The 27,105-nt window shown below is 42.3% G+C and overlaps 1 protein-coding gene across 15 annotated transcripts in view; it reads left to right on the top strand.

Moving 5' to 3' along the window:
- Positions 1 to 27,105, top strand: part of HTR2C (5-hydroxytryptamine receptor 2C) — a 190,530-nt gene that overhangs the window by 131,404 nt on the left and 32,021 nt on the right. For 5 of the 15 annotated variants that reach the window (XM_015860223.3, XM_015860226.3, XM_085544503.1 and 2 more), the window contains 2 exons: positions 11,621 to 11,668; positions 24,554 to 25,196. In XM_015860223.3, coding sequence (XP_015715709.1) covers positions 24,812 to 25,196 — 385 coding nt within the window. In that variant the 5' untranslated portion in view covers positions 11,621 to 11,668; positions 24,554 to 24,811. The remainder of the gene's footprint in view (positions 1 to 11,620; positions 11,669 to 24,553; positions 25,197 to 27,105) is intronic. The other 10 variants (XM_015860225.3, XM_015860227.3, XM_085544505.1 and 7 more) reach the window with 3 other exon arrangements.

Genomic DNA, 27,105 nt, shown 5'->3' on the forward strand with positions numbered 1-27,105 from the left:
AAACCAGGAATGGACCCAGCTGAGGTATGTCTTCTACTCAGCCATTCTTGTCTCATTTTATTTCCAGTATGGTATTTCTGGATTTTTCTGGTGGTAAAATGAATGTATGTGTGTTTAGAGGTGTTATACAGACATTGTGTGGCTGAAAGGCTGTCTGAGATACCTCGGGTAACTGAGTTGCTTTGTAAGCATTTGTAATAGAGTCCTGCTAAATTAGCTGTCACTGTTTCTGTGCTTTTTTCTTTTTCCTGTGAAGATAACCAATATATTGGTGTCTTAAGGATGCTTTGAAATATGGGCAGGTGAACTAGTTCACCTAAAGAAAGAATGTGTCTAAGTGATAACCTCATTTCTCTATGTGACACAAACTCCAAGACTTTTCTGGACTGTTTTCTGAGACTGCAAAAACAAAAGAAGTCCAGGCTGTGCTGTTTTGAGTTCTTTCTTCCCCTGTGATTCTGGCAGTCAGCATGGCTCCTGCCACTGGCTTGATATGAGTGGTGGGTCGATCACACTACCTACAGAACAGCTCCAAGTGTGGCTTGAAGCAAGCCCTGATGAGGTTCCTTCAACACAACACAACACAACACAACTGGATTAAACCTCCCCACAGGTCCTCAGGCTGATGGAAATGAATCCAAGCTTCAATGAGATGCAGAGATGAGCTGATTAGCCATGCTGATTTCCAGCAGTAACTAACAGAGTCATGAACTTCTGGGTACAACCTGAATTTCAGGGAAGGCTGCTCCACAGCAGTTCCCTGGGTTTGTTTGTGATTGAAAGCGAGTGGTCTTTTATCTCAGCACTTGGAAACAGGTGAAGCAACTGTACTATTTTGGCTGCCCTCTGACAGCTTCTCACAAGGATGCTGGGACTTGAGACAAGCACGGATCAATTGGCTTCTCAGAAAAATTCTGAGAACTGGTGTTCAGCCACTCTGCCTGGAAATGCGACACAAAATAATGTCAGTGCTCCATTCTCTTCCACTTTGTTGAAATGCCCCCCAAATCCTCAGGCTAGAAAAATGGTCCACAAAACCAAAAAAGATAGCAGTGTGTTTCTGGTGTTAATAGCGACAGGATTTAGGGCAACTGAAAGACCGCAAGTACTTGGCTTTGCTCAGTGAAGCCAAAACAGAGAAATACGGAGATAACAGTCAAGTGTTAATCTGCAGAGCAAGTGCTGTCATTTTTTCCCTCTGGAAGAAATCATGTTTGGGTATAAGTGATATGCAGAATGGGAGTGAGATGGTAGGCTCCAAACTCAGGAAATGAATTCAAACTATAAAGGGGAATTTTAGACTGTATTTAAGGAAAAAGGTATTTGCAATAAGGGTGGTGAGGTGCTAGCACAGGTTGCCCAGAGAGGTGGTGGTGCCCCATCACTGCAGGAACCCAAGGTCAGGCTGGATGGGCTCTGGGCACTGATGGAGCTGTGGGTGTCCCTGCTCAGTGCAGGGAGTTGGACTAGATGGCTTTGAAGGATCCCTTCCAGCTCAAAACATTCTATGGCTCTATGACTGCATTCTTGGCGGAGCTGTTTCAGATTTGGGAAACCTGTAAGAGTGGAGAGATTGTTGCTTCACAAACGTGGTGTCTGAAGATGCCATTATGGTTATTTCCCTGTTTTCCCTTCTGTGAATGGCTGGAAAGTGTAAGGGCAGATGTTAAATGCTGCAGAAGGAACCACTGGAGGAAATACCAAGTTGCATTTTTAAGGCTGGGAGCGCAGCTATGAGGACCAGAAATCACATTATCTGGGTCAAATGTGCATATTTTCTTTCATTAATACAAACACACATTTTAAAATACAATGTTGTGAAGCTCTCAGGATGTAATTAAGGAAGGAAGTGCCTGCCCCTTCCCCAGATGGGGACATATCCATCTTGTTTAGAGGTGTTCATATTTCATTTCATTCCTGAATGTAGGAGCTTGGCCTGATTTTAGCACTGCTTCTGGAAAGTTAAAATGCTTTGGTGCAATTTTGCAGGATCTGTTATATTCAGTAATACAATCTGCTTCCCCTATCTTTGTTTTATTAATTTTGAATTACAATAATATGGAGAGAATGATTAAGAACACGTTAATAACAGATTCAGACCTCGAACAGAGATTGGAGTTTAGGATATTTTTTCACTTTTAGTGTATATTTTGCTTTCAGATGAGTTAACATTTGTAACAGAAAAATCTGTTGTGTTTAACTATAATCTGATCGTTCTAAATGAAACTGATGTAGATGATCTGATAAATAATAAGTGAAATTGGAAATTGGATAAATCTGAATTTTAATTAGCATCTGGCTTTAGAACATGGTTTTAAGGAAAAATGAATGAGAAGAGGATGCTGGAAGTGCATCTGCTGGTAAAGTGATAATTAAGAGAACGAAAGGAACTTAATCAAGACTTAAGACTACCTTAGGTTACAGGTTTTAGGTTACTGTTTTTCAGTCACAGTGAGATATAAAATAGTTCTAAATATTTCTCTGCTGTAAATTTGGAATGAACCTGAGGGTCATCAAAGCTGCTATGGGACTGCGAACATATCAAATAAACGTAGATGAATCATTAACTTGTATCTAGTAAGAAATAATGAATATATCTAATTGATTGCTCTCTGGAGTTCCATCTGGGCTTTAAGGGGATGTGGTGTAGGACTGATTGGAAAGAGATGAAGCAAATGAACTGAAACCCACCAAAAGCTGAAAGGGAAGGTTTCCCGCCCACTGCAGAAAAGCAACCTCAGAACTGAGCATTGATTTGCCTTAGCTGAATGTATCTGGTACAACACGTGCTGCAGTTACAGAGCTGTTTGGTACAAGCTGTTGTGAGATGCTGCTGACACTCTTCCATGTGCAGGATTTTCTTGTTTGTGGACACCTGGTGGTCTGTGAAGAGCTGGCTGTTTGCGTGGCTTCTGCTCCTCACTTTTCAGCCTAAAAATACATCAAATAGTGGTGTTTTTTTTTTCATCTTACTTTTCCGTGCAGCAGAATTACCTTAAGTGTCACTCTGCATCTGAGAAGTATCAGAAGGACAGGATGTATGAGGCAGGGTACCTGGCAGGATGTGGTCTGTGCTGGGGAAATGTGTGGGAGTCTCGTGTGAAGCAGTAGAAGAATTCCAGTTGCTTTTGAGATTTATAACAGTTCTGGATGCACAGAAGACTGCTGTGCCCTGAGGGAATGTTACTGCCTGCATACCAGCATCCGTGCCAGTTTGGAAGTGCACGCGGCTGTTTTTTTCAGTGTCTGTTTCCCACACATTGCTGTGGAATGAGCTGCTCTGCTTTTCCTTCAAACTTCTTTCTTGTTCCTCATGGCTGGCTGGGTCCTGAGGTGCAGTGGGAAAAATGTGTGTATTCGCATGTTGTCTGTGGTTGGGCACTGTCGTTCTGCATGCAACATATCAACCCCAAATCATCTTTTAGGAAATACCCAATGTGTTTTTAATAAGTGAAAAATACTCAACAGAAGAACCAGCTTTTTGGATAATTAGGAGTTGGACTGGCCATACATAATGCCTTGTTGTAATGGCCAGTTCTATAAATAAGCTGATAAAATTCAGAAGTGCCGGAAATCAAACTAATGAAGAATAAAGACCCAACTGTTCAATTGGCCTCAACATAGCCCCTAAATCTGTGTGAACAAATGGTTATGAGCAAAATCAGCCCATTTGGCTATACAATCTGTGCATTTGCAATAAAAGTGAACAAAACCCACAATATTCTGTAGGCAAATTCGAGCCCTAATTCTATAGTGTGTTTACTGATGTATAATGGATATTGGCACAGAGGCCAGACTTCAGATCAGTCTTTGAAACAGGTGAACTACAAAACAGCGCCAACGACCCTTAGTTCTGGTTTCAAAAGGTTTTTCTCTGACAGCAGTGGAACTGAAAATACTTGAAAACCCAGGGCTAAGCATTCTCATTCCCTAATTGATTTGGGAGTCACATTTTGTTCAACTGCAAACCTGTCTTTTAAATTCAGTTTTGTAGGTGTGCAGAGATCCAAAGAATTCTTGAGTATTTCTCAGCTAGAAAACTGAGAAAAAGGAGGATTTTATTGATCCATCCTGTCTGCCTCCCTCCTACTTGGAAACTGAGAGAGAGATGGAAAAGGTGTGCTTTCAAATTTCAGGAGAGCGACAGATTTGATTTATACTGAGTGAAAGGGTAAAAGAGTTGACCATTTTCTAACAAGAATTGTCATTCTCTAATAGGTAGCGCTGTGGTTGATTTGCTCCACATCAAAAGAATGTCATTAGTTTTATTTTTCAGCAGCAGAAAATATTCAAAGAGCTGACCCTGATGGGTCAGGATTTTCTGTCAGTGATTCCCATGAGTCAGTCCCCAAGCTGAGTATTCTTGAGAATGGTCTTTCTGCAACATGGGAAGTCTCAATTATTGTTTTCAGCACAAGTTAAACAAGCTGCCGTCTGGAGCAGCTTGGAAATAATAAACTGTGCTGAACTGAGCTCAGATGTATGCATAATCCTACGTAAGCCTCTGGCCTTGGATGTATGCAAACTACTTGCTGAATTGTGATGCTCTAGGGAGTGTTAAGTGAAGAAACATTTATTTTTGTACAAAAGCAGCGTGAGTGATAAATGCCAGAATGACAATAAGTATATGTGGATTGTCACATATCTGGCCTTTTGAATATGCTATTTTCCATGGAAAGCATCAATTACAAGTAGTCTGGCAGACTGCAGACAACATGAAGTTGGGAGGGTGTGTTGATCTGCCAGAGGGTAGAAAGGCACTACAGAGGGATTTCGATAGACTGGATTGATAGGCCAAGGTAAGCTGTATGAGTTTCAATAGAGCCAAGTGTTGGGTCTTGCATTTTGGTCACAGCCCCAAACAACCCTGCAGGCTTGGAGAGGAGTGGCTGCTTGATGGAAAGGGACCTTGGTGTGCTGATGGACAGCTGGCTGAATATGAGCCAGCAGTGTGGCCAAGAGGCCAATGGCATCCTGGCTTGTATCAGGAATGGTGTGGTGAGCAGGACTAGGGAAGTATCCTGCCCCTGTAGTCAGCACTGGTGAGGTCTCACCTCAAGTGCTGAGTTCAGTTTTGGGCACCTCAGTGCAGAAAGGACATTGAGGTGCTGGAGCAAGTCCAGAGAAGGGCAGCAAGGTTTGTGATGGGCTTGGAGAATATGGCCTGTGAGGAGAGACTGAAGGAACTGGGGCTGTTTAGTCTGGGAAGAGGACTCTGAGGGGAGACCTTATTGCTCTCTTCCAGTATCTCAGAGATGACTGCAGTGAGGGTGGGCTTGGTCTCTTCTCAATGGTGACAAGTGACAGGACAAGGGGAAAAGGCCTCAAGTTGCGCTGGGGGAGGTTTAGGTTGGATATCAGGAAAAAACTTCTTTACAGAAAGGGTTGTTAAGCACTGGAATTTGCTCCTCAGGGAGGTGGTTGAGTCACCATCCCTGGTTGTGTTTTAAATCTGTTTGGATGAGGTGCTCAGGGACATGACTTAGCGGAGGGCTGTTAGTTAGGGTAGAATGGTGAGGTTGTGGTTGGACTTGGTGATCCTGAAGGTCTTTTCCAACCTGAGCAATTCTGTGAGTTTATTATACACCTTGGGCAAGGATGACTGCAATCCCTGCACTGCCACAGAATCAGAAAGGCAAGGCAGAAATCAACGCAAGCTAAATCAACTTTTGAGAAGTTCTGAGGACTCTTCCTTAGTTGAACCATAACTGACTGCAACGCATTGAAAAAAAAAGTGATCAGGTAATTACTAGAGAACAATAATGTTGTTAGGCTGCCTGGGCCATCCACCAAGGGGCTGTCAATCACGGTTGTCATGAAAAGCACAGCATTTAGAGGCTGTCTGTCATAGCTGCTTGTAAAAGCCAAAGGACTTTAGGAATTGTTACGCCTGAATCTACCAAATGCAGAAATGACAAAAGCTCCCAAGTCTCACGCAGACAGATATTGAAGTTTAAGGAGAATTTCTTGTAGAAGTTTATCCCTCTGTTCATCTGAAACCATCTTATAAAACATTGGAGACTTAGGCTTATTTTTTCAGCTAGCTGCTTTTTTCTCACTGGCTCTTTTTTCTGAGGCTTCTCGAATGTGTTAAAGCTGATAACAAAAAGTAACTTGTGTTGCACTCCTTTGCTGTAAAGCAGAAATGTCAGAGTTAGCAAATAGCAGAGAGCTGGTGCTGGAGCCCTTCAGTTTTCTGGGAGTTTCACACATTCCTGCACATCCAAAACTCTGCAGCAAATACCAGCTGGAGAATGTAAAAGGACTTGGGAAATCCTCAGCATGGAGGGACTCACCCAGAGATGCTATGAAATATGGTCCCTAGGAGCCTGAGAAAACAGAATCATAGACTTGTTTTGAGTTGGAAGGGACCCTTCAAAGCCATCTAGACCAACTCCCTGCACTGAACAGGGACACCCACAGCTCCACCAGCGCTCAGAGCCCATCCAGCCTGACCTTAAGAGCCTACAGAGGTGGGGCACCCACTGTCTCTTTGGGCAACCTGCTCATGAAGCCTTGTGCCCACTTTTAACAGAATCCTTGAACACATTAACTTTCCTAATTTATACCAAAAGAAGGAATAATTAGATTATATATATATATATACATACATACATATACACACACACACACACACATGTATATATATATATAGATAGATAGATATACACGTATGTATTACCAAATGGAAGAGTTTTATAGAATAACAGCTTTCTGATGATATCTATCCTTCTGTGACCTCCTGGAATGCAATCTGTGTTTTAAAAAAGAGAATTTCCCAAACTCAGCAACCACCCCACAATGTCCTGACTGTTCTGGGTTGGTTTGGGTGGGGGATGCAGAGCCCTATGGTAGATCATACATTTTATAACTGAATCTAGGCAGATGCTTGTGCCTGTACACTCAGTGTTTGCAACACTGTTTGAAAAACCTGCTTGTTACTGAATAAATCATGGCCTTCTGCTTTGTTGAAAGGTTCCTATCTGGGAATCAATCTCATCCGGTTTTATCCCAGAAAACTGAGGGTTTCTCTAGCAGATTTCTTGCTTCTCACAGCCCTGCAGGAGCTGTAACATTGATAACCCTGGTATTATGCCATGCTAAGGCATGAATTTTTACATGATTTCTTACTCATACAGAGAGCTTCACTTTACCAACACAACATCAGGAGCACATTCCCCAAGAGCTGACACCTTACTCCCTGCCAGCTCTGCTCTTTAAGGTGTCAGCAACTATTACTGCAATGGTGAACTCGGTGTTCTGTTATGATGGGCACTTTATTAAGCACTGAGGAAATGAAGGAGGAGAAATAGGAAGAGAAGTGCTGGGCAACCTGCTTTAGGTCTTCCTGCTTGAGCAAGGGGAGCTCCCTTAGAAAGAATCACAGAATGATTAAGATCGGAAAAGACTTTTATATCACCTAGTCCAACCATCCACCTTCCACCACTACTGCCCAGTAAATCATCTCCACTGTTTTGGAACACCTCCCTGGGCAGCCTGTTCCAATACTTCATCATTCTTTCAGAGAAGGAATGTTTCCTTATGTCCAACCTGACCCTCCCCTGGTGCAACTTGAGGCCATTCCCTCCCATCCTTCCAACTCTGACTGTTCGATTTACCCCCTGCTCCAAACAGTTCACAGCCTGACCAACCTAAATATATTTCAAAAGGAAAATAGTTTAACTTGCCTGAAGTCACCTGGTGAGCTCAGAGCCAATCCATCTCTTTGGCGTTCCAATGAGGTTTGAGATGGACCTGGACCATGCTACCTCCCATGGTGATATGCCCATCTACCACAGCAATAAGCATCCTCTCACCACAGCAACAGCACAGTTGCCCTACTGGACGCTAATTCAATGATTTCTTTAAAACAAATGTTAATAATTAAACTCAAGTAGTTAATGAGTTTCTAGGGGGAAAAAAAATCAAATGATACTCTTCAAACATGGAGTCAGAATTTAGACTAATTAGAAGAAATTTGTTTTTCCATGTGGGGCAGTTGCTGAAGTGACAGGTTGGAGATTGTTGATGACAGTGTTTGCAGAGATGGGTGCCAGCCAAAGAAGGGAGCCTTTTTAGCATCTCTGGTAGTGTAATAGTTTCATCTGAAGGCATAATTATGGTGCATTGTTTGTGAAGTTCATTAGGAAGAGAAAAAACAAAAGAGTTTGTATTCCATGAGGTTGGAATTTGTATTCCATGAGGCTGGAATTTGTATTCCATGATGTTGCTGTTTGCACATTTCTATCCTAGCATGGCAGAAGGAAACGTGTTGGATCCAAAGAGCAGCATGGTGTCTCTCTCTTTTACTGCTGGCCTAAGAACATGGCCAGAACCATTTCCAACATGGAACCACTTTTTCTTCTGCTACAGTCGACAACAGAATGCAATAAACAACCTCAATCTTCAGGTTTATTGTTGCATTCAGATGCCATGAATCAAACCTTCTGTATAATTTTTGCCATTGAGGAATGCATCAAAATTCTTCCCCCTCCTTCCAAGAGAAAAAAAAGCCTGAAACATTTCTGTGTTGGCGTAACACCTTTTTTGGCACAAAAAACGTTTTGTGGAACGATTTCCAACCAACTCCAGCAATAAGTATTCTTTGCATTGCATCTTAGCAGTTGCAAGCAAAACAAGTAAACAGGATTGCCAGAATTTATCAGAGGTGTCGAGATAAAGCAGATTCATTTTCTTCAAGCATAAGCAAGACAGCCTTAATGGCCAAAGAGCATATGAGAGAATAAACAATCTCTGCTAGTTGTTAAGTGGAATGGAGCCCTTTCATATTTGCAGAAGCCAGCAATTACTTGTTCACACTCCTTCTTTCTCCCTTTGTACTGTGGAGGAAGTGTAGTAAGTACTTAATGTCAATTAATACAGCCCCAATAGCTGTGCATCCTGCTGGACGGGTTCTAAGTTGTTTAGCTTCTGTTTCAGGTGTACCCTGAGCTGCTGCAAGCTTTGCCCACACTTTGGAGCATTGTCCTTGCAGCTGAGGGCACTCCTCCAACTTGCAGGTATTTTCTATCTGTAACTGCATGCTGCAGACTATGGAGATATCACAGTGCCTGTGTAGTGTTTACATTGGAAGGAGCCTGGTGGTACCCTGGGATACAGCCAGCAGTGGGAAGGAAAAGGTGCACAATTCTGTTCTTCCATCATGTAGGAAGACGATGCTTGTCTCCAAATTCTACCCAAACCATCTTCCAGGAGCAGAGTACGTAACAGCTATTTGTGGCACAGATTTATGATGGCTGGAAATTAACGCCAGCAGAAGAGCTGAGGGGAAAGAACACACGAGCACACAAAAAAAAAGCCACATGAGGACTTTTTCACACTTCTGGTGAAGTGATGTGAGGGCCATTTGTAGGGGATCCTGATGACACAGCTGTGACAGTTCCTGCCTGCCCAGCTCAGTGTGATCCTTAGCACTAAGGCAGAAAAGGGAAGGATCTCCCTTCCAAACTGCTTGGAGATAAGGAGTGTGTACAGATGAACTTATTGCCTTCCAGTCTGAGCTGTAAACTGGGGAATAATCAGGCTTTTTCAATGACCTTGGCAGAGTGTGGACAGGGTTGTAGTAGTTCTGCATCTCAGGAAACAGCGCAGAGCTCAGTATTTGTGGAAGATGTTAAAGGCATCAGAAAATCTCCTTAAAATAAGGGATGGTTCTGGCAAGGAGCAATTCCCTGGTGGTTTGTGGCTGGTATCAGTGAGGCATGTTGAAACATAGAGGAAGAGACTAAAGTGCCCAGCTGCCGTTCCTTATAAATCAGGACATAGCTACTAAAGATCAGCACACCTAGGGATGTGTAGCTTTGTTTTTGATAACTGTGTGAAGTGCACCAGCACAAATGTGCTCTGTGCTGTCTGTACTGGTAAAGAGAAAACTTCTAAATAAGCAAGAAAAGAGGTAGGAATGGGTTTTAATAAAAGGCTTTTGTTTCTTTGTCTAGGCAAATTGCTTAGCTTCACTTGCAGATAAGTTGTGTGCGTTTTGTGTGTGGTAGCTCTGTAGATGACAAATAAAAGCTTTCTTGTGAAAACGAGGTCTCTTGGCACTAGCACGGAGGGCTCTGATCAGGAGAGCCCCTCCTGCTGTGAGATGCCCTACTGGTAGTTTGACATGAGCTGGACAACGCAATGAATGCCCTTCTTCTCCCACTCTGAGTAACTCGCACTGTTCTTACTGGACTCAGCAGGCTTTGCTTTTAGGAAAAACAAAGTAAAAAGAACTTATTTAATATGAAAAAGCAACGAGTGGGAGCGAGGTGTGCTGTATTTTAATGTTTGCCAGAGCTATTTATGATGTTGTTCAACAAAACCAACAAAAACAAGAAGATCGAATTTCCAGCTTTGAGGTATATTTCAGCTGACCTTGTAAAAATGCTTGTTCGACATTTTCATGTTAATAGCCAGGCCTGTTTTGTTCTGCTTGGTCTATCTCTGTATCTCTCCTGGGAGCAATCTGCATGATTTATTCAACTTTGTAAACTTCTGCTTTTCATAGAACCATAGAATGGCCTGGGTTGAAAAAGACCACAGTGATCATCTCATTTCAACCCCTCTGCTATGTTCAGGGTCGCCAACCACCAGGCCAGGCTGCCCCAGAGTCACATCCAGCCTGGCCTTGAATGCATCCAGAGATGGAGGCATTTCTCAGGTCTTGCTTTTTTCTTCTTTGTTTTTGGCTATGTTATGGTAACAAGCAAACAGCCAAACTATCTCCAGTTCTCAGGAACTCAGCCCTGTTCTCCCAGCTTTCCAACCGTGCCCTCCCAGTCCCACTCCTCAGTGCTGCCACTGCCGCCTCGTGGCTCATTGGCAGCTGGGTGAGACGAGCCCTGTTCTTGTAAGCTCTCAAAGGAAGAGGTTTTATTTCATTTGCCACATGAAGTAGCAGAAGCTGCTTTGTTCTCAGTGGGCTGCAGCAGCTTGCTGAGCAGGATGAAGGGGAGAAGCTCAGCACCTTGTTTCTGAATGAATCAGCCTGTCTGATTCAGAGCTGAGTCTTGCAGTGTTGCGGAGTTTCTGCACTGCAGCATTTGATATTTTTGGGAGAATAAAGCCCTTCTACACCCGGATGACTACGACAGTGCTTTTATCTAGGAAGTACAAAGTATTATGCCTTTCATTTCTCTAAATGAATTTAATACTGCAGAGGCCTCAGATGTGAAGAATTTGCTTGGTGCTGTTATGCCTTATGAATCCTCAATGAAGTTACAATCTCTAGATTTTGGTGGTGGTTGTTGGGTTTTTTTCTGCTTTCTTTCTCAGATCTGTGCTTGAACAACGTCTGTCCTCCCACACAGCTTTGCTAGGGAAGCGAAAACAAGATTATGTTTTCTTCCTTCCAGAATTCCTCCCTTCTATGCCCAGGGCAGTGTTGCCTTCAGGCTTTGTGGGGCTCGGGCCCCACATTTGGTGAAGTTATTGTGCCTTAGTAAAGTTCCTACGGCATTCTCTAACCTGAGATGATCTCGTTGTCCTCAGATGACATATGCTGATACAGCTTGTCCAGCAATGAAACAGCTTCAGCACAATGTGCCTTACCTTGTACTTCTCACAGGCTCAAACAAGATCTTTGCGTTCAATGTCTTTTTTTTTTTGTTTATAGAAAGACAAACTACTGCAAGACTTCTCTGTCTGCTTCAGTTGTACCGAGGTGAGTTTCTCCAATGTTTTTGAAGTGTTTAGTTTCTAACAGTTTGCATCTCAGCAGCTCTCCCAGCTGTATGTACGCTCTGAGGCAGCAGTTATGTGCAAAATCTTCTGTTTTGCTCAGGATCTGCAAACTGGTACTTCTGTGCAGTGTGTTTAATGGCTGCTGGCTGCCTCTCAGTCCCTGTGGTTTGTAACTTCAGCACAGTGTTCACACTTGGCTGAATGTCTTCCTTCTGTTGTTCCTCCTTCCTGCTGCAGTGCTGCTTGATGGGTTTTCCCAGGTGTGTTTAGGCTTGGTCTGGAATAATGCTCAGGGACCTCCTTGGTCAGTTTGTTTTTGTTGTTGTTGTTTTATTGTTGCTTTTTGTTGCAAGAAAGGTATTCTTGCATAGGTTACCCAGCAGCGCATCACCAGCATCATGCTGTCTGTTGGTGTCCATTGCCCAGAATGGCTTTCTACAGCAGAAAACAAAGTCCTGTTTTGTATCAGATTCTGTACTGAACACCTTGGTTTTCTGACAGTTCAGCCTCGCGCAACAAAGAGCGTGGGTAAGATTTTGTTCTTAATGACACTGAGAGGTCTGTTAATTTTGGAGTAGAGCGTATCTGACTAAGGAAACCTGGAAACAATGCTTGGGTCACACTCCATGCACAAATATTTCCTTCTGAATGTCCAGATGTGCACGTAGCTCTGTGTTACAAGGATGGCAGATTGTGGAAGGTCATTATGCAAGGATCTTGTATCAATAGGAATGCTTTAGTTTTACTTCTGAGAGTTATTAAACAAGACTGCTGACGGGCCTTCAAGCTAAAGTTGTTCATTCAAGTCCACAAGCACTACTGAATTCTTTCTCTTTTCTTTGTGCAGCCCTCATATTAAAGCTAATAGAATTGTTTGAGTTGGAAGGGACCCTTGAAGGCCAACTAGTCCAACTTCCTGCACTGAGCAGGTACACCCACAGCTCCATCAGTGCTCAGAGCCCATCCAATATGACCTTGGGTGTCTGCAGCGATGGGGCACCACCACCTCTCTGGATACTCTGTGCCAGTGCCTCATCATCCCTATTGTGAAATACTTATGAAAAACTAATGCTTGTACCACCTCCCCGAGTCTGAAGGTAGCAGTTTCAGCCCCACAAACTGAGTGCTGTCACACAGCAGTATCAGTAGAATGGGATGTGCTCCTCCTGACCTTTGTGGACGAAGCTGGTTTCAGCCTCGCTCAGTATCCAGTGTTTCTAATTGCTGTTTGTGCTGCTTTCATGTCATAAAACTGGCAACAGAGAATTGTGTTTGTTACCGCATTGGCCTTAGAGTGCAAATCTTCCTTGAGGGTCAGTTGTGTATGAGAGAAAGAAGATGTCAGTGTAATTTAAAAATTACACTATGAAATTTTTAGCTCATCTGCACATGGAAGTCTATTACTGCCTCTTAATTAATGCAACTAGCATAACTGCTTCTTTTTCAAGTGCTGCCATTTATCAGAATGTGTTTGCAGTTGTTTCATCGTTGGGTGTAAAGTAACCTGAAATATTAGGCTAGCTGGGCCTGATGCTGCTTTTTCTGGAATAGCCCTGCAATCTTTTATTGGTTGCTGGAGGTTTTATAAGATGAAAAGGAAAAAAATAAGTGGTAATTGAACTGTCTGAACTCAAGAGGTGTTTGTCCTGTCATTGCACTGACATACCCAGGCTCGTTCTGTAATCATTCCACATGCCAGGCTGCTGGTACAGTAGGGAAGCCTTACCCAGAGATGGTACATGCAGGAAATGTGGTCAGATAATGAGATCAGAATCTGGACTTCTGGCTTCTGTTTTTTAACTTAGTTTTACTCCTTGTGAACTGGAGTCAGTGGTAAAATTCCCCTTCACTGGTAATGCAGTGCATCAGCGTCCAGTATGAGTTTGTGGTTATACTGAAGCTGTTGGAGATGAAAAGTCAGGAGTGATGGACATGCCCTGTTATTTCACATGGAGCATTTTCCTCTTGTGTAGGGCCTGTTCTTACCAGAGGAGCTTGGCTCCCGCTGGAATTATTCCTTTTTCAGGTGTGCTTTACCCATAGGACTAAAAAACCCATGTTTTCTCTCCCTTTTGACAATTGATGGATTTTAAATTCCTTCACTCCAAGCCGTTCACGTGGATATTACCTTGCTGACAAAGGGGAAGAAATTTTGTAATCACTTTGAAGAGAAAACGACTCCATTAGAGTTCAGCTGCCTTTGTTCCAGCTATCAAGATGCAGACGCTACGTGATTCGTGGATGAATTGTTTTGATAGTTTCCATTATTTTTCTCCAGTCAAGTTGATTAAAATGCATTTGACCAGCTCCCTCTGATGCTCAGACTATGCAGGGAGAGACTGGTCTCCCTTCATCAGCTGCTCACATCGGGGTGGCTCTCTTTGGTTTTAGCATTATCCACTGGCCCAATTTGCAGCAGTTGTTCACAGTCTGGCTGGAAGACACTGCTGATGTGCCTGTCAAGTGCTACCCAGATTTGAGGTAAACACAGAAAAAGTATTCCTTTAAGAAAGGAAACGGCTGCTTAGAATGGTGTTTGAGTGATGTCACTTGCTCTTTGCAGCACCAGACACTTGAGTGCTTTCCTTGCTGCAGTCCCAGCATGCTTCGTGCACCATATTGATGAGAGTACCTGAGCTGCATGAAGTCCTTTCCCATGTGCACATTCGTAAAGAGAATTGGATTCGTACAAATTGTATTGGGTTTGATAGACCTCCTCTACCTTTCACGTCATGCTGGAAGCTGAAGTGTTTTCCATTATGTTTTGTCTCTTTCCCCTTCATTTTTCCTGACTCATTTGCTGATGTCGTAAATGACAGCTTGTGTCACTGTGATTTGCTCCCATGGAAATGACTCCTGCACACATGCACGTGGCATCCAAACCCTCGCTCTTTGCTTCTTACATAACTCGGGAGCTGTCACAGCTCTACCCTGATGTGCCCATCTGTCTGTTCTCTCAGAGTTAATGAACCTTTCCCTTCTCGCCTCAGGCATATTACACACCCTGACTCATTCATGGATGATGTCTATTAAAATAGTCAAACGCTTTAAAAATTAAATGATTTCTCTAAGTGAAAAGCCGGCTTCTGATCCTACTGAAGATGTTTCAACACCGTTGGTCCTTGTCTAGTCCAAGTCAAGGGAGACTGTACTGATGTCTATCCAACAAGACAGATGATTATGCCTTTTTGTTTAATGGAAGATGTTTATGATTTGCTTTAATGTAAGAGCTCAGAATCTGTCCCTGTGAGCTGTAGCAGAAGGCAGATGTTACCCATTATTTGGGAGTAAGGCATCCAGAAGTGATCAGCATAGGGAGCTATTGGCTGTTTGCTTTCAGAGGAGAATGTATGGAAGAAAACTTGATGGTAATTAGTAGATCTCTTAAAAGAGTGGAAGAGAGTTAAAGATGTACAGTTCATAATGGAGTTACTACATCACTCTAAAGATCATTTAACATGAGTTACAATGAATTTGAGATTCAAGGATATTGCCTGAAGTTATAGAGCAATGAGTTGGAAAAAGCTCAAACTTTTACAGTTGTATTCAGAAAATAAACAGAACCTTGAACTGATATTGGGATATATTTTCCTTGGCACAATTTTGGGGAAAAAAAGTCATAAGATTTTTAAGTCTTTTTTTTCCTTTTTTTCTTTTTTAAATTAAATTAACACTGATCAAACATCCTGATTTCTGTCCACTTTTTCTTCCTCCCCACAGAGAGGGAAGAACGTAGAATAAAAGAAATGGAGCAACTAGAAAATGCAGTTGAATCAGAAAAGCTATTAAGATGTCTTTAAATCTCAGCTAGTAAGATTTAGTCAAAAAGGCAAGTGGTTAGAACAAATAATAGTTAAAAAATAGTTTAAAAAATATTATAGTGACTATATTCAGTGCTGACAACGGGAATCAGGCTTACAGGATGACTGCATATGTCTATAAGGTTGTATCTGATCGGAGGGAGAGGAAGGGGAGGATGTGAAATGTTGGGTTTAGGATCCTGGTCTGTGGGTGAAGCACTGCTGGGTGTATCTTTGGACCAGCAACCTTGGAGCAAGGCTGGGTAAGTGCTGCTGGGAGGGCAGGGCCTTTGGGTCCTCAGGTGCCACCCCGTAGTGCTGCAGGTTGGGAAGGAGCAGGACAGAAGCTGATGGGGTGCAGAAGAGCAGGATGTTTAATGGTGTAGGGGTGAGGAAGAGTGGATGAAAGCAAACTGGCACATAGAAAACCATGTAATCATTTAGGTGCTAAAGGCTATTTAGATGATTGATGTAGCTGAAGAAGAAAATGTTCTTTAGTGCAAACACAGAACTTACTGAGAAAGGCACAGGAATACTTGGAATTCAGGAACGCTTTATGGGAGGCATTGCTGGGCTATTACAGCACTGTGTGTACCAGTGAAATCTATTTACTATAAAGCAAGACTTGTAGCTATGGCCACACCTCAGCAAAGCCCATGGAAAGAAATGCAGTGGGCACACAGAAGTGGTGGAGATGATCACCCTCTCTTTGGTGAAGGCACCACGTGTTGTTCCATTGCGCTCTTAGTCTGACCAGGGTGAACAAGCTGGAGGTTTCACTGTCGTGCTGTTTGTCTTTTTCTCTGGAGGACACCTGGTAATCTCCCTGGTGACACCATATCAAATGGTTTAAGGAAGTCTGTGTAAATTAGATGTGCTTTTTTTGGCTTTCTAGAAGATGAGGTATTAGAGAGCAAGCAAAAAACAACCCCAAGGCATCTAACCAGACCATTACAAAGTACTTCTAGGAGATTCCTATTGCTTTTTATGGCTCTTTGGGTATATATCTTCATGTATTGAATTGAAAGGAAAAAAACCTGTTCTGAAATTCTCTGTTGTTTAAATCCAGCTTTGGAGGTTTATACTTTTGTGGTTCAGTTTTGATCTTTAATTGAAGGCATCACAGAGATGAGTTCTTTTTACTATTTCTGTCTGATGTTGTTCTTTGTCTTTTTTTTTTTTTTTTCCCCATACCTGTCATTAAAAGTCATCTTTTCTTCCTACTCTTATTTTTAGGGTTTTCCTTAGTTCTCATGTACCAAAATATCCATCTGCGGTATATTTAAATCAGAGAAGTGCTGTGCTAACAGTCGTGCCATTTCAGGTCCGTATGGGTCAGTTCTACAGAAAAAAAAGTATATATATATTAGAAAAAGAGAAAAAAAGCTGCATTTTTGCCTGTACCTTTGTGTGTTCTCATGTGTTTGTTTTGTTTTCTTTTAGAATTTCTTTATGGAATCATTTAAATTATTGATCAGCCTTTGTCCTCTAACATTCCTGGGATCTGATGGATTCCTCATACTTTAAACAGCCACCTTAGAACCTGTATAACCTGAAGACGAAAAGAAATACAGTTGTCCAGTTTGCTAGGGACAGTCTTTGTTATAAATATCTTCTGTTTTTCTTTGCTTTTGCCTTGTTTCTCTGATGCTGTGATTTCTTGAAGCTCAGGCGGTGCTGACAGCAGGAAGGGTACTCATGGTAGATATGAATAGTGCTGCTTTAGGTAGGAGACCTCTACTAAACATCTCTCTGCTTAAAATAAAGACATCTCTGAGGTTTGAATTAGCAGGTTCTGCAGGTTTGTGTGCTTTCTGAGAAAATCAATGCCAGGAGAAGCAATTTCAGGTGCGTGGGGTGCAGTGAGGAGGGGCAACGTGTTGGTGATTTCAGCCAGCCCCAAGGTCCACATGCAAAAGCAAATGGAAGGCTCTCCTTGGATCATGCATGGCATGTGGGGCAGGGTGTGCCCCAAGTCATTGCATAATAAATCCCTGTTTCTCTGTTAGTAGATGAGCAATGATACGAACCTGGCGGGCTTTTGGGAAGGCACAAAGATTTGGGGTGGAAAGAAGGCTACAAATGCAACATCAAACCAGTTCTTGCTTGGTTAAGAAACCGATGTTATTAAGAAATAGATGAGTCACCACTGCTCTCCCCAAAACGGGCACATGTTTTGCTTTATGGTTCATGCTCATTCATGGCATGACTCATGGTTCTGGCCTGGCAAACACTCATGTGCTTCCTCTCCAGATTGACTGCTGCTCCATATTACTATTGCAAAATATATACAGTAATGTCAGGCTGATGGTTTCATTTTTATTGCATGTGATATGTCCTCAAAACATCATTTGAGACCAAATCACTTAATGATCTTCTAAAAATACATATATCTCCTTGCGTACATTTAGGTGTGTGCTGCCATGTGTACATACATACAAGCAATGATTGCCTTATGTATTTGGCACAGCCTGAGGTTGATCAGTCAATGCCTATAGGAAGGGTTGGCCTTTCAGTCATCTCTCAATAAGGAGGAAGCTAAATCCAAATGTTAAGTCTATGCACAGCAGAAAATAAACATAGAAACCAGTAATATACCTACACAGGAGATGGAGGGCTGTCCATCTGGTCTTCTTACAATGGTGAATTTCAGCCACTGGGGACAAAAAAGCAGTTTGTTATTATATCTCCTTATAGAAAGTGTGAATAACTGCTTTGTAGTTGTTCCATGAGGTTAGGATGAGGCTATGGTATTTCTGCCAGTTTATCATCACAGGGAGTGATGGAGAATCTGTACCTTGTCCTGAGGTTCTCAGATGCTCTTCCACCAAGGGAAAATAACAAACAAGGCTGCTAGTCTGGATGCTGGAGGGTAGATTAAGACGTCTGTTGTGTGCTTGTATTTCCTTGAAATGTCTTAAGAAGAAATGAAGGCCTTCCTGACTCAGTATGAGAGTAGAGGAAATTAATGCTATTTGGTTTTGGACAGAATGGTAGTGATTCACTATTACGGCCTTAAAGAATGTAATTACTTGAACTTGTATCTAAGAAAATCCATTTTCCTCTTGCTGTGAAAAAAAACCCATGAAATATGCTTTTTTCAGTTTGCAAGTAATTTAGTAGTTATTTTCTGTGTTGGGATTAAAAACAGTGGCAAGATCTGTGTTTGAGGAGGTTTCCCTGAGGCTTTATTAAATGTTTTGTTTTATTTTATCCCCTGTGCCTACTGGGAAAATATCCAGAATTTCTCGTATAACAGAAGAGACGGTATCAGATATTTCTTTGGAAAGAAAGTACCTGCCCTTATCAGGGGGTTGGTACTGCAATCCCTAGTTCAAGAGCAGCTTTGGAAAGTATTTAAATGCCTGAGATTTGGCATAAGCACTTCTTTGGACTGCGCCTTCAGTTAATTATCGAGCAGGTATCTGCAGAATAATCATTAGGTGTTGATTTTCTTTTCCCACTTGAAAGATTGTGAAAGCGTTTTACTTTGGCACAAATACTGCTTTCAAAAGACAGGAAGATTCCCTCTCTCTGCCAACTGCCCAAAGTGAAAAAGGGCTCTCTTCTATTGCCACTTCTCAGGAAGTTCTTGAACTTTACTTACCCCAGACTCCTACAGGTAACCAGAGTTTCTGGACACAGAGGAGCAGGTGAGGACACAGCCTTGTTGTGTGCATCTCCACCATGAGACAGGGGCATGTGTTGCTGTAGGGCCCTAACGCCCTCTTATGGAGATGGGAACCTCATGACTGTACTGTCACAACCTGGCCACAAAGGAATATTGCTGGCCTTGGGGAAATAAACAGGGAAAAGTGGTTCATGTGGCTTTGAACCTACTCATGGCCTTGGCTTGAGTAGGGATCAGTGTGGGCATATCCCGAGAAGAGGGGCTGCAAACACAGCCATGTTGGACGTTTTTCCTTCAGAAGGATATCCCAGATTCAACCAATGAATTATTCAGGCTGGAAGTGATCTCTCAGAGGTCTCTAGTTCAACTCCATGCTTAAGGCAAGACTAATTTCAAAGTTGGATCAGGTGCCTTTATGGTAACCCCCAGCTGCGTGTCAGCTACAATGGAGATCCTAAAACCTCTCTGTGACCCAGTTTATAGCTCTAACAACATTTACCGTATGTTTTTTTATCTTTAATCTATTTTATTTTATTTTTTTTCTTATATGCTGTGCATAATTTCAGGTTGCCCATGGAGGTTGTGGATGCCCCCATCCTTGGAGGCATTCAAGGCCAGGCTGGATGTGACTCCGGGCAGCCTGGTCTGGTAGTTGGTGACCCTGCACATAGCAGGGGGTTGGAACTGGATGAGCATTGTGGACCTTTTCAACCCAGGCCATTCTGTGATTCTATGATCTTCTCCAGCTACAGGCAGTGAATACATTTGCTCTCTGCTTTTCCCTTGGGCTGAAGCAATCCTGATGCTGAACCAAACCCACTGTTTCAGGTGCTGCAGCCCCGGACACGCTGATGGGCTCTGTTGGACTGGTTGTGCTTTCATAGACCGTTTATAAATAGGTCTGCGCAGAAATAGTTGTGCACATTGTGATGTGACGAAAAGGAGAAAGATTAGTTGCAAATGCCTAAAAAAAGAGTTCAGTCGTGATGGAAAATGGAAATGAATTTAGCACTGCTTTAAGATGAATGAATAGGTGAAGATGCGAGTCATAGGGAATATGGAATTAAAGGTGAAGAGCGAAGCCTTAAATCTGCCTTCTGGAGCATAAACTGTGTAACCTGTGATATCACTTGAAGTTATTTGCCATTCTGTAAGGATCTTTGTGGAGCAATAACCATTTACACCAGCTGACTCCCAGGCTCACATAACTGTGAACTATGCGCAACTGTTTTCCTGTCAGAAATGGCAGTACTTGCAGTTCAGTGCGATCAACTTCAGATTTATCTTTAACTTTATGGAGACCTAGGAGGAAGTTTTTCACCCCGAGGGTGGTGACGCACTGGAACAGGTTGCCCAAGGAGGCTGTGGATGCCCCATCCCTGCAGGCATTCAAGGCCAGGCTGGATGTGGCTCTGGGCAACTGGTCTGTAGGACAAATGTCCTTCGTGCCTTTGAGGCACTGGACAATGCTTATTGTCCTGGTGAGGAGGGAGCTACTGAAATTCATCACTTTGGATCATCATATACATCTGTTCTTTCTGATGACAATACTCTGAATTAATATGAGGGCTGCTCTGAAAGTAATGCCTCCTATTTAATGATGTTAGCACACAACATCAGGCACAGATACTGGTGGGATGACAGCAGAGGAGGAACCTTCCCACCAATATTACATTACATTTTATTGCCACGTGACAGATGGCAGCAGAGGGGCAGTCTGACAAAATAGTGTCTGACATGGAAGTGCAGATGAAGCAAAGGGGTGGAATTAAATTCCTCCATAAGCAACAAGTTATGACTTTTGATGTTCATCAGTGCTTGCAGCTTGCTTGTAGAGCCCAGTTGGTGGATGTAGCGCAGTGAGGGGTGAGTGGTGTGTTTCAGCAGCGATGACAGCGGGGCATCTCCGCTGGTGTAGATTTTTACAAGCTGGGGAAAATGCACAGCTCATAATGATGGCAGTGTTGAAAAATAGTGTTTTATAGCTGAGAACGTGCTCTGTCAAACTTTGTATCTGTTGTAGTTTGTATGGAAAGAAAACCAGGAGGCATTACTTTTGGAGCAACCTCCTTTCTCCTCTCTTGAGTCTTTCTGAGACTCCTGTTTTGTTTTGTTTTGTTTTTCGCTTTTAGATTAAATGACCATCCTTGATGTCATACCCAATTTTAAGTGCACGCTGTTAACATTCAGGCTCTGAGTCCCAGAGAGTTGGAGCAGAAAGGATTTATGGGAGCTTAGCAGCTCCATGGTCTGGCTGGGAGAGGCTGGATCCTGACTGGGGGCTGCCAAATGCCTTGAGTTGCTCAGCAGGCAGCTGATTTTCTATAGCAAAAAAGAGAAACAAAAGAATTGTTCTGAGTGTTGAATGGTTAAATAGCTAAAGATGAATGCATTTAATTCAAAGGGGAAAAAAAATTGTTTTCTTTCCAAGAAAATTGTATCTTGTTTCCTGTTTTTCCTTTTAGCAGTAGAATAATAGCAGTACACACTCTCAAAGGTGTGTGAGCCCCCCCAGTGCCCTACAAGTATAGGCTTATGAACTGCCATGGCTTTGGTTTCCTTTTGACTTCTCATTCTGGAGCATCTGGATGCATTGGTGTACCCAGCTCCTGCTTTAAATAATGCACGTGGGTTTGACAGAAGGGAAACAAGAACTGTTTCCTAGCTTTGGTTTAAAGACAGAAAGGAAAAGCCATCTCCAAATTAATTCCTTCTCACCTCCATCAAAGATGAGTAATTCAGCTTTGGCCAATGTTTAACTTATCATCTCAAGGGCTGTCAGTAGAAGATTGAATTGAAATTGATGATCGATCACAAAAATTTAGCATATGTGCTTTCAAGTTCGCTAGCGGAAAAATGTGTGTAAGGCACAGATTTTATTTTAAAATTATGGAGATATTCCTTAAATATACCCAGAATTCATGAATAAAATGTGAATTATTTTTCTGGTACAGTAACGTACCTAGAAGGCTGTAGCTGATGGAATTAGTCATAAAAATGTAACTTGTGCGGACTGTGATGCTATGAAGAAGAAAGCTAATGACTTCCAGTCAGGATCCGTGTAAAAAATAAGATTAAATGTACTAATGGAGCAGTAAGATCGTTAATTCTGAAGGTGGAGCTCTGTCTTCAGCATTGCCACCGTCACATTCTCATGTATCATTATTCAAAACGAATATTGGCAAAATACTTCCTCTGTTCATCTAAGGATGTTTTTTGTTGTTTTTTTTTTCCCCTTTTTTCTCTAAATGATGATTTATTTTTACCATTGTAGTCTTGGATAAAACCTGTGCCTCTTCTGAATGCTTTTGTTATCCTGCTCTCTCTGGTTATTCTGGCTGATATTGTTCTGGGATGAATAGCAGCAATTCTATAGCCAGTAAAAACTGAGAGGTGTCAACATCCTCCATCCAAGTCAGCCATGGTTTGGGGGGCTGTAGGGAGAGGCAGAGCTCCTGCTAGTTCATTGCTTCTTTTCTATACTTCTATGTGTGCACACAGTTATTCATGGGATTGCACTTTGGATCTTTTAACTGCACATGGGAAAATGTGGGTGGTTTTTTTCAGGTTCCTTCACAATTTCCCTCTCTTTTGCTTGTTCTCTATTGGCACGTGAATGGTTCTCTTTGAGTCACTCTGAATAACAGACAGGCGAGTAGGCCGACTTTTGAAGTAAGTCCTAATTCCTGTTAATAGAAAAGATGAGCTTTGCATTCTGAGATTCATTTCTACCCTCACAGTCCAAACTATTGGGAAATGTGTTCATTTTTAGAACAGTGATTTCTTGCTGAGAAGCTTGCATGCACCAGACCTGCAGAGCTAACTTTGTGCAGGAACCATTTCCTCAAGCTCGGATGTAATCTCTCTACTAGTCCTTCCAAACCATTAGTGTGACATGATGAGGAGCGCTCAAGAGCCAGAGAGCCAAAGCAAGCATTTCTAGACACCTGGGGGTTCCCATTAGGGCTGTGCTGCGCAGTAAAACTCAGATGCTACAATGCTGCTCTGCGCCCCCCAAATCACTGTGCCAAAGTGATTTGGAAGGAAGGGTATTTTGTTCACAGCTTTGCTGTGTTCTAAAAAAGATACATCCGAGTCTTTGGAAACTTTCAGTAGATTTGTTTTAGACTGGAGACGTTGGAAAAATAAACGGCCCAACGATTTCTCACTAATTCATCCTATTGTGCAGCTGTGAAATTATTTTCTATGCACACAGTGCAAAAACTTCTTCCTAAATATGAGGTTTAGAGACCCTTGGGGAGTAATTAACCATAATGCAGAAGCAAATCTGGGTTCATTGTACACACTGCTCATTTAAGAAACATTTTTCTGCATGAAGCCCATTAGTAAGTTTCCCAAAACCTCCATGAAAGTTAAACATTTCATTATAGGACTCTGAGCACTTTTTATTTTACGTAAAATCTCATGTAATCCCATATGTTACATTTAGCTTTTGATCCCCAAAGAGCAAATTGCTGTCTCTTACATCTCTAACACAATGTATTCAAGGACTAAAATCTGCCTCTGTATATTTGTTTAGTAATGACAGTGCTCTTTTCCTGTGGATTATACAAAAAGTTCAGTGGGATACTTCATGCTATTTGATTAATTCTACCTCGTGGCCTTCTTCCATGCAGTGTATGTTTCGTTCTGGTGCTAACTGCTCGCCTTCTGTGTTTTGGGTCCTATTCTGTACACCACCAGTTGTTGGGATCCTGGATTCTGATGTGCTGGAAATGAGCTACTGTTTTAATGTATTGAATGCTATTGGCAGCCAAAATGGTTGTGCTCCTGAGGATGTGATTTAGCCAAGGCTGGGAACATGTCCCCTTTAAGATCTCTCTTTGTTTGGAGCAGCTGGTGGTGTAACACTGTATGCTGTCACCTGATGCATATTGGGTTTTCTATACCGTTAGTTTCCAAATAAGACAAAGTGTGGGCTTTATGATCATGGGAAAGTTCATCACTAACATCTGAGTGTTCTACAACAACTGCTTGCTTTTTCCTCAAAATATACAAAATATATCCAACCACTCCCAGCTCAAGGAGATGGTTTACCCTGTGCTGTGACGGTACTGTCTGGGTTGGTTGGAATTTCACGCAAATACTATTTTACACAGTGGCAGAGTATCTGTGAAGTGGCTATCAACCACAACATATTTTGTTCTTCGCATTTGCCTTTGCAGATTTCACAAAACATTTAATTAGTGATAATCAGCTTTTAACCAGACAGAGCACACTGATGTGATTCTCTCCCTCTCTCCCCCATGATTATAGGCATAGTCTGTACCCACAAGATAAATTACGTGCAGTCTGGAGAACATCCTAGCCAGCAGGAAGAGAGAGAATAAGAATGTCACTTGCATGAGGATAAAAAAAGGTGTTGTATGCAATGTGATTTCAGTTAAGAATGCAATTTTTCTTTCCCTTTCAGAATGGTGGACGTGGGATTCAGCCGGAGATTGCAAAGTCTACTGCCCCTCAAGGCTGTTGGTCAGTGGTCGCCTTCCACTGCTCCCAGGGGAACCAGAGGAGCTCCACGCTGACTTCTGTAAGGTCTGATTCACCATGGGAGATCAAATGATTTCCTGGCTCAGGTTTTGTGAAGTTCGGCATCTGCTTTGGACCCACAGTTTGGAAAAGGGATCACCTCTGCAGCACAGTTAAGAGACAGAAAAAGCAGTCCCAGACGATGAGCACTTTAAGTAGCACTGGAATATTACTCAGCTTGACAACAGTGTCTGTTACGCTGGATTTTAGTTTGCATGGTGGTCTCATGGCTTGGTCTTTAAGTACCAATTTGACTCTGAATCAGAGTTTACCTACATCCGATCCTCTCAATGCCTCTGAGAAGGGTGAAGTCTCTCGGATGTCAGTGAGAGAGAAGAACTGGCCAGCCCTCTTGATCTTGGTCATCATCCTGCTCACCATCGGGGGCAACATACTGGTAATTATGGCTGTGTCCTTGGAGAAGAAGTTGCAGAACGCCACAAACTTCTTCCTGATGTCCTTGGCGGTGGCAGACATGCTGGTGGGTATCCTGGTCATGCCCGTGTCGCTCATTGCAGTGCTGTATGGTAAGTGGCTTCCCTCCTTATTGGCACTCCCTGCTTGTTTCCTTGCTGCCAGGAATGACACATGCACAGCGTCGGTGTTGATTTTTATTGCTGAGTATGCCCTGGAAAGCTGCAGCACTGAGTCCCTCTTTTATCTTCTTGGTGGAACTGCCCCCAAATTGGCTGAGAAACCAGAGCTTTGGGAAAAGCAGGGTGATGTGGCTGGAGCTGAGCCAGCTCCTTGTGAGGTCTGTTGGTCCTTGAGCTTGAATCCCACTGACATAAGTGGGATTTGAGTGGTAACTTAGAAAGGAGTTCTGCACATGATAGTTTGGGCACTCAGAAGAACGTTCTTGGCATTTGTTCGTCTTGCTCTGTTCATTTCAGGGAATCATTTTGCATGCCTGTGCCTCAGTTTCCCTATTTCCAACCCAAGAACAACTTCCTCAGTTTAAGCCGCTGTAAGACCTGTATGTGTGAGCACTTGTTATTGCTGTGTGACTCTTCCCTCTTGCACCAGGGTCAGTGCATTTGTCCTGTGCTGTGGAAGAATAGTGATACAGTCTAGGAGCATGGTTAGCACTTCAGAGGAGTGAAACACCCACCACATCCAGCTCTTTCATCACCTGAGACTGTGAACCCATTTCTCAGTGCGGTGCTAGGGCTCTCCATCACTGGATATCACAAAGGGATACTGCGATTGCTTCTGTATCTCTGATCACTGTGCTTGTACACACGCGTATCAATATAATGGGTGTGCTTTTAATATATAGTGTTTTATCATTTTTTATGTCTGTTTTGAGATTTCCTTTGAAAACTATTTTAATATTGATATTTGTTGGAAACAAATAATGCTGTTTACTTACTGATTTGATTAGAAATTGGTTAACTGTCCTACAAAGTAAAATTTAGAGATATTTATGTGACTTCTTCACTTGCTTGAATGATTAAATCAGCCAGAGATTCATTTCGAAAACACATGGATCAAGAATACATAATTCCAAAGCTTATATAACCTGTCTACAGAGAGCTAAATCAATATGTGATTTAGATACCAACCAATCCATTGAGTTCTTACACATAAAGCCTTTTATTTTGGGCTATCATAATAGTTCTATCTCTAAATCTTCTGCAAATTTCAGCACATGTGTTTTATTTTTAGTGCTTTGCTTGTGGTTCTCCAGAGCTTGACAGGGAGCATATAAATACAGAATTATTTGACTGACCTGCACTTGCATAAATTCTGAGTTACTCGGTGAGTCTAAAAGGTGAATTTATGGCAGTGATCCCCAACATATAAACTTTCCGAGTCTTTGGAAACTAATGGAAATGGATTTTCTGTTGTTCCTAGAAATTATTCCTTAAGGTCATTTAAAGGTGTGAAGTACACTACGTATTTAAAGGCAAGTAAATATCATTGATTTGAAGAGGAACCACAGTGATTCCTTTTTCTTCTAGCAGAGCACTAATGTTAGACCTTTAGGAAAATCCCTCTTTCTGCAGCAGCCTGCAAGCACTTTAGACACCACCATGGCCAGGGGAACACTGGTATTTGTCTTTTTTTTTCTAACTGCTAGAAGTCAAGAAAAGTCTTTAAAAATGCTTTAATAGGTTTTGCATTGTTTGCTGTGATAGTACACAATCCAGCACCAGAAGTGATTAAGGGTGTGGGGGGTGGGGGGAATATTCACACTTCACCTGGGATCGTGGCCAAAGACAAGGATTGGAGATGCAGTTGAGAACGAGGGGTCATTTTTATCCTGTGTATTTTAATGTACATACTTTGTAGCCCATACTTTATGACACTGGGATATTTGAAAACTGCTGTACAGAGAAATGTATGCAGCGGATCTCTGCCAGAGTTGTAGGAGTTACTTTTAATTTCCGTAATCAGAAGGGAACCTTAAAAAACACGAGTAGTAAATAGTTG

Source organism: Coturnix japonica, chromosome 4, assembly GCF_054131305.1.
Source record: "Coturnix japonica strain WE chromosome 4, WE-NBRP24, whole genome shotgun sequence".
NCBI classification, from domain to species: Eukaryota; Metazoa; Chordata; class Aves; order Galliformes; family Phasianidae; genus Coturnix; species Coturnix japonica.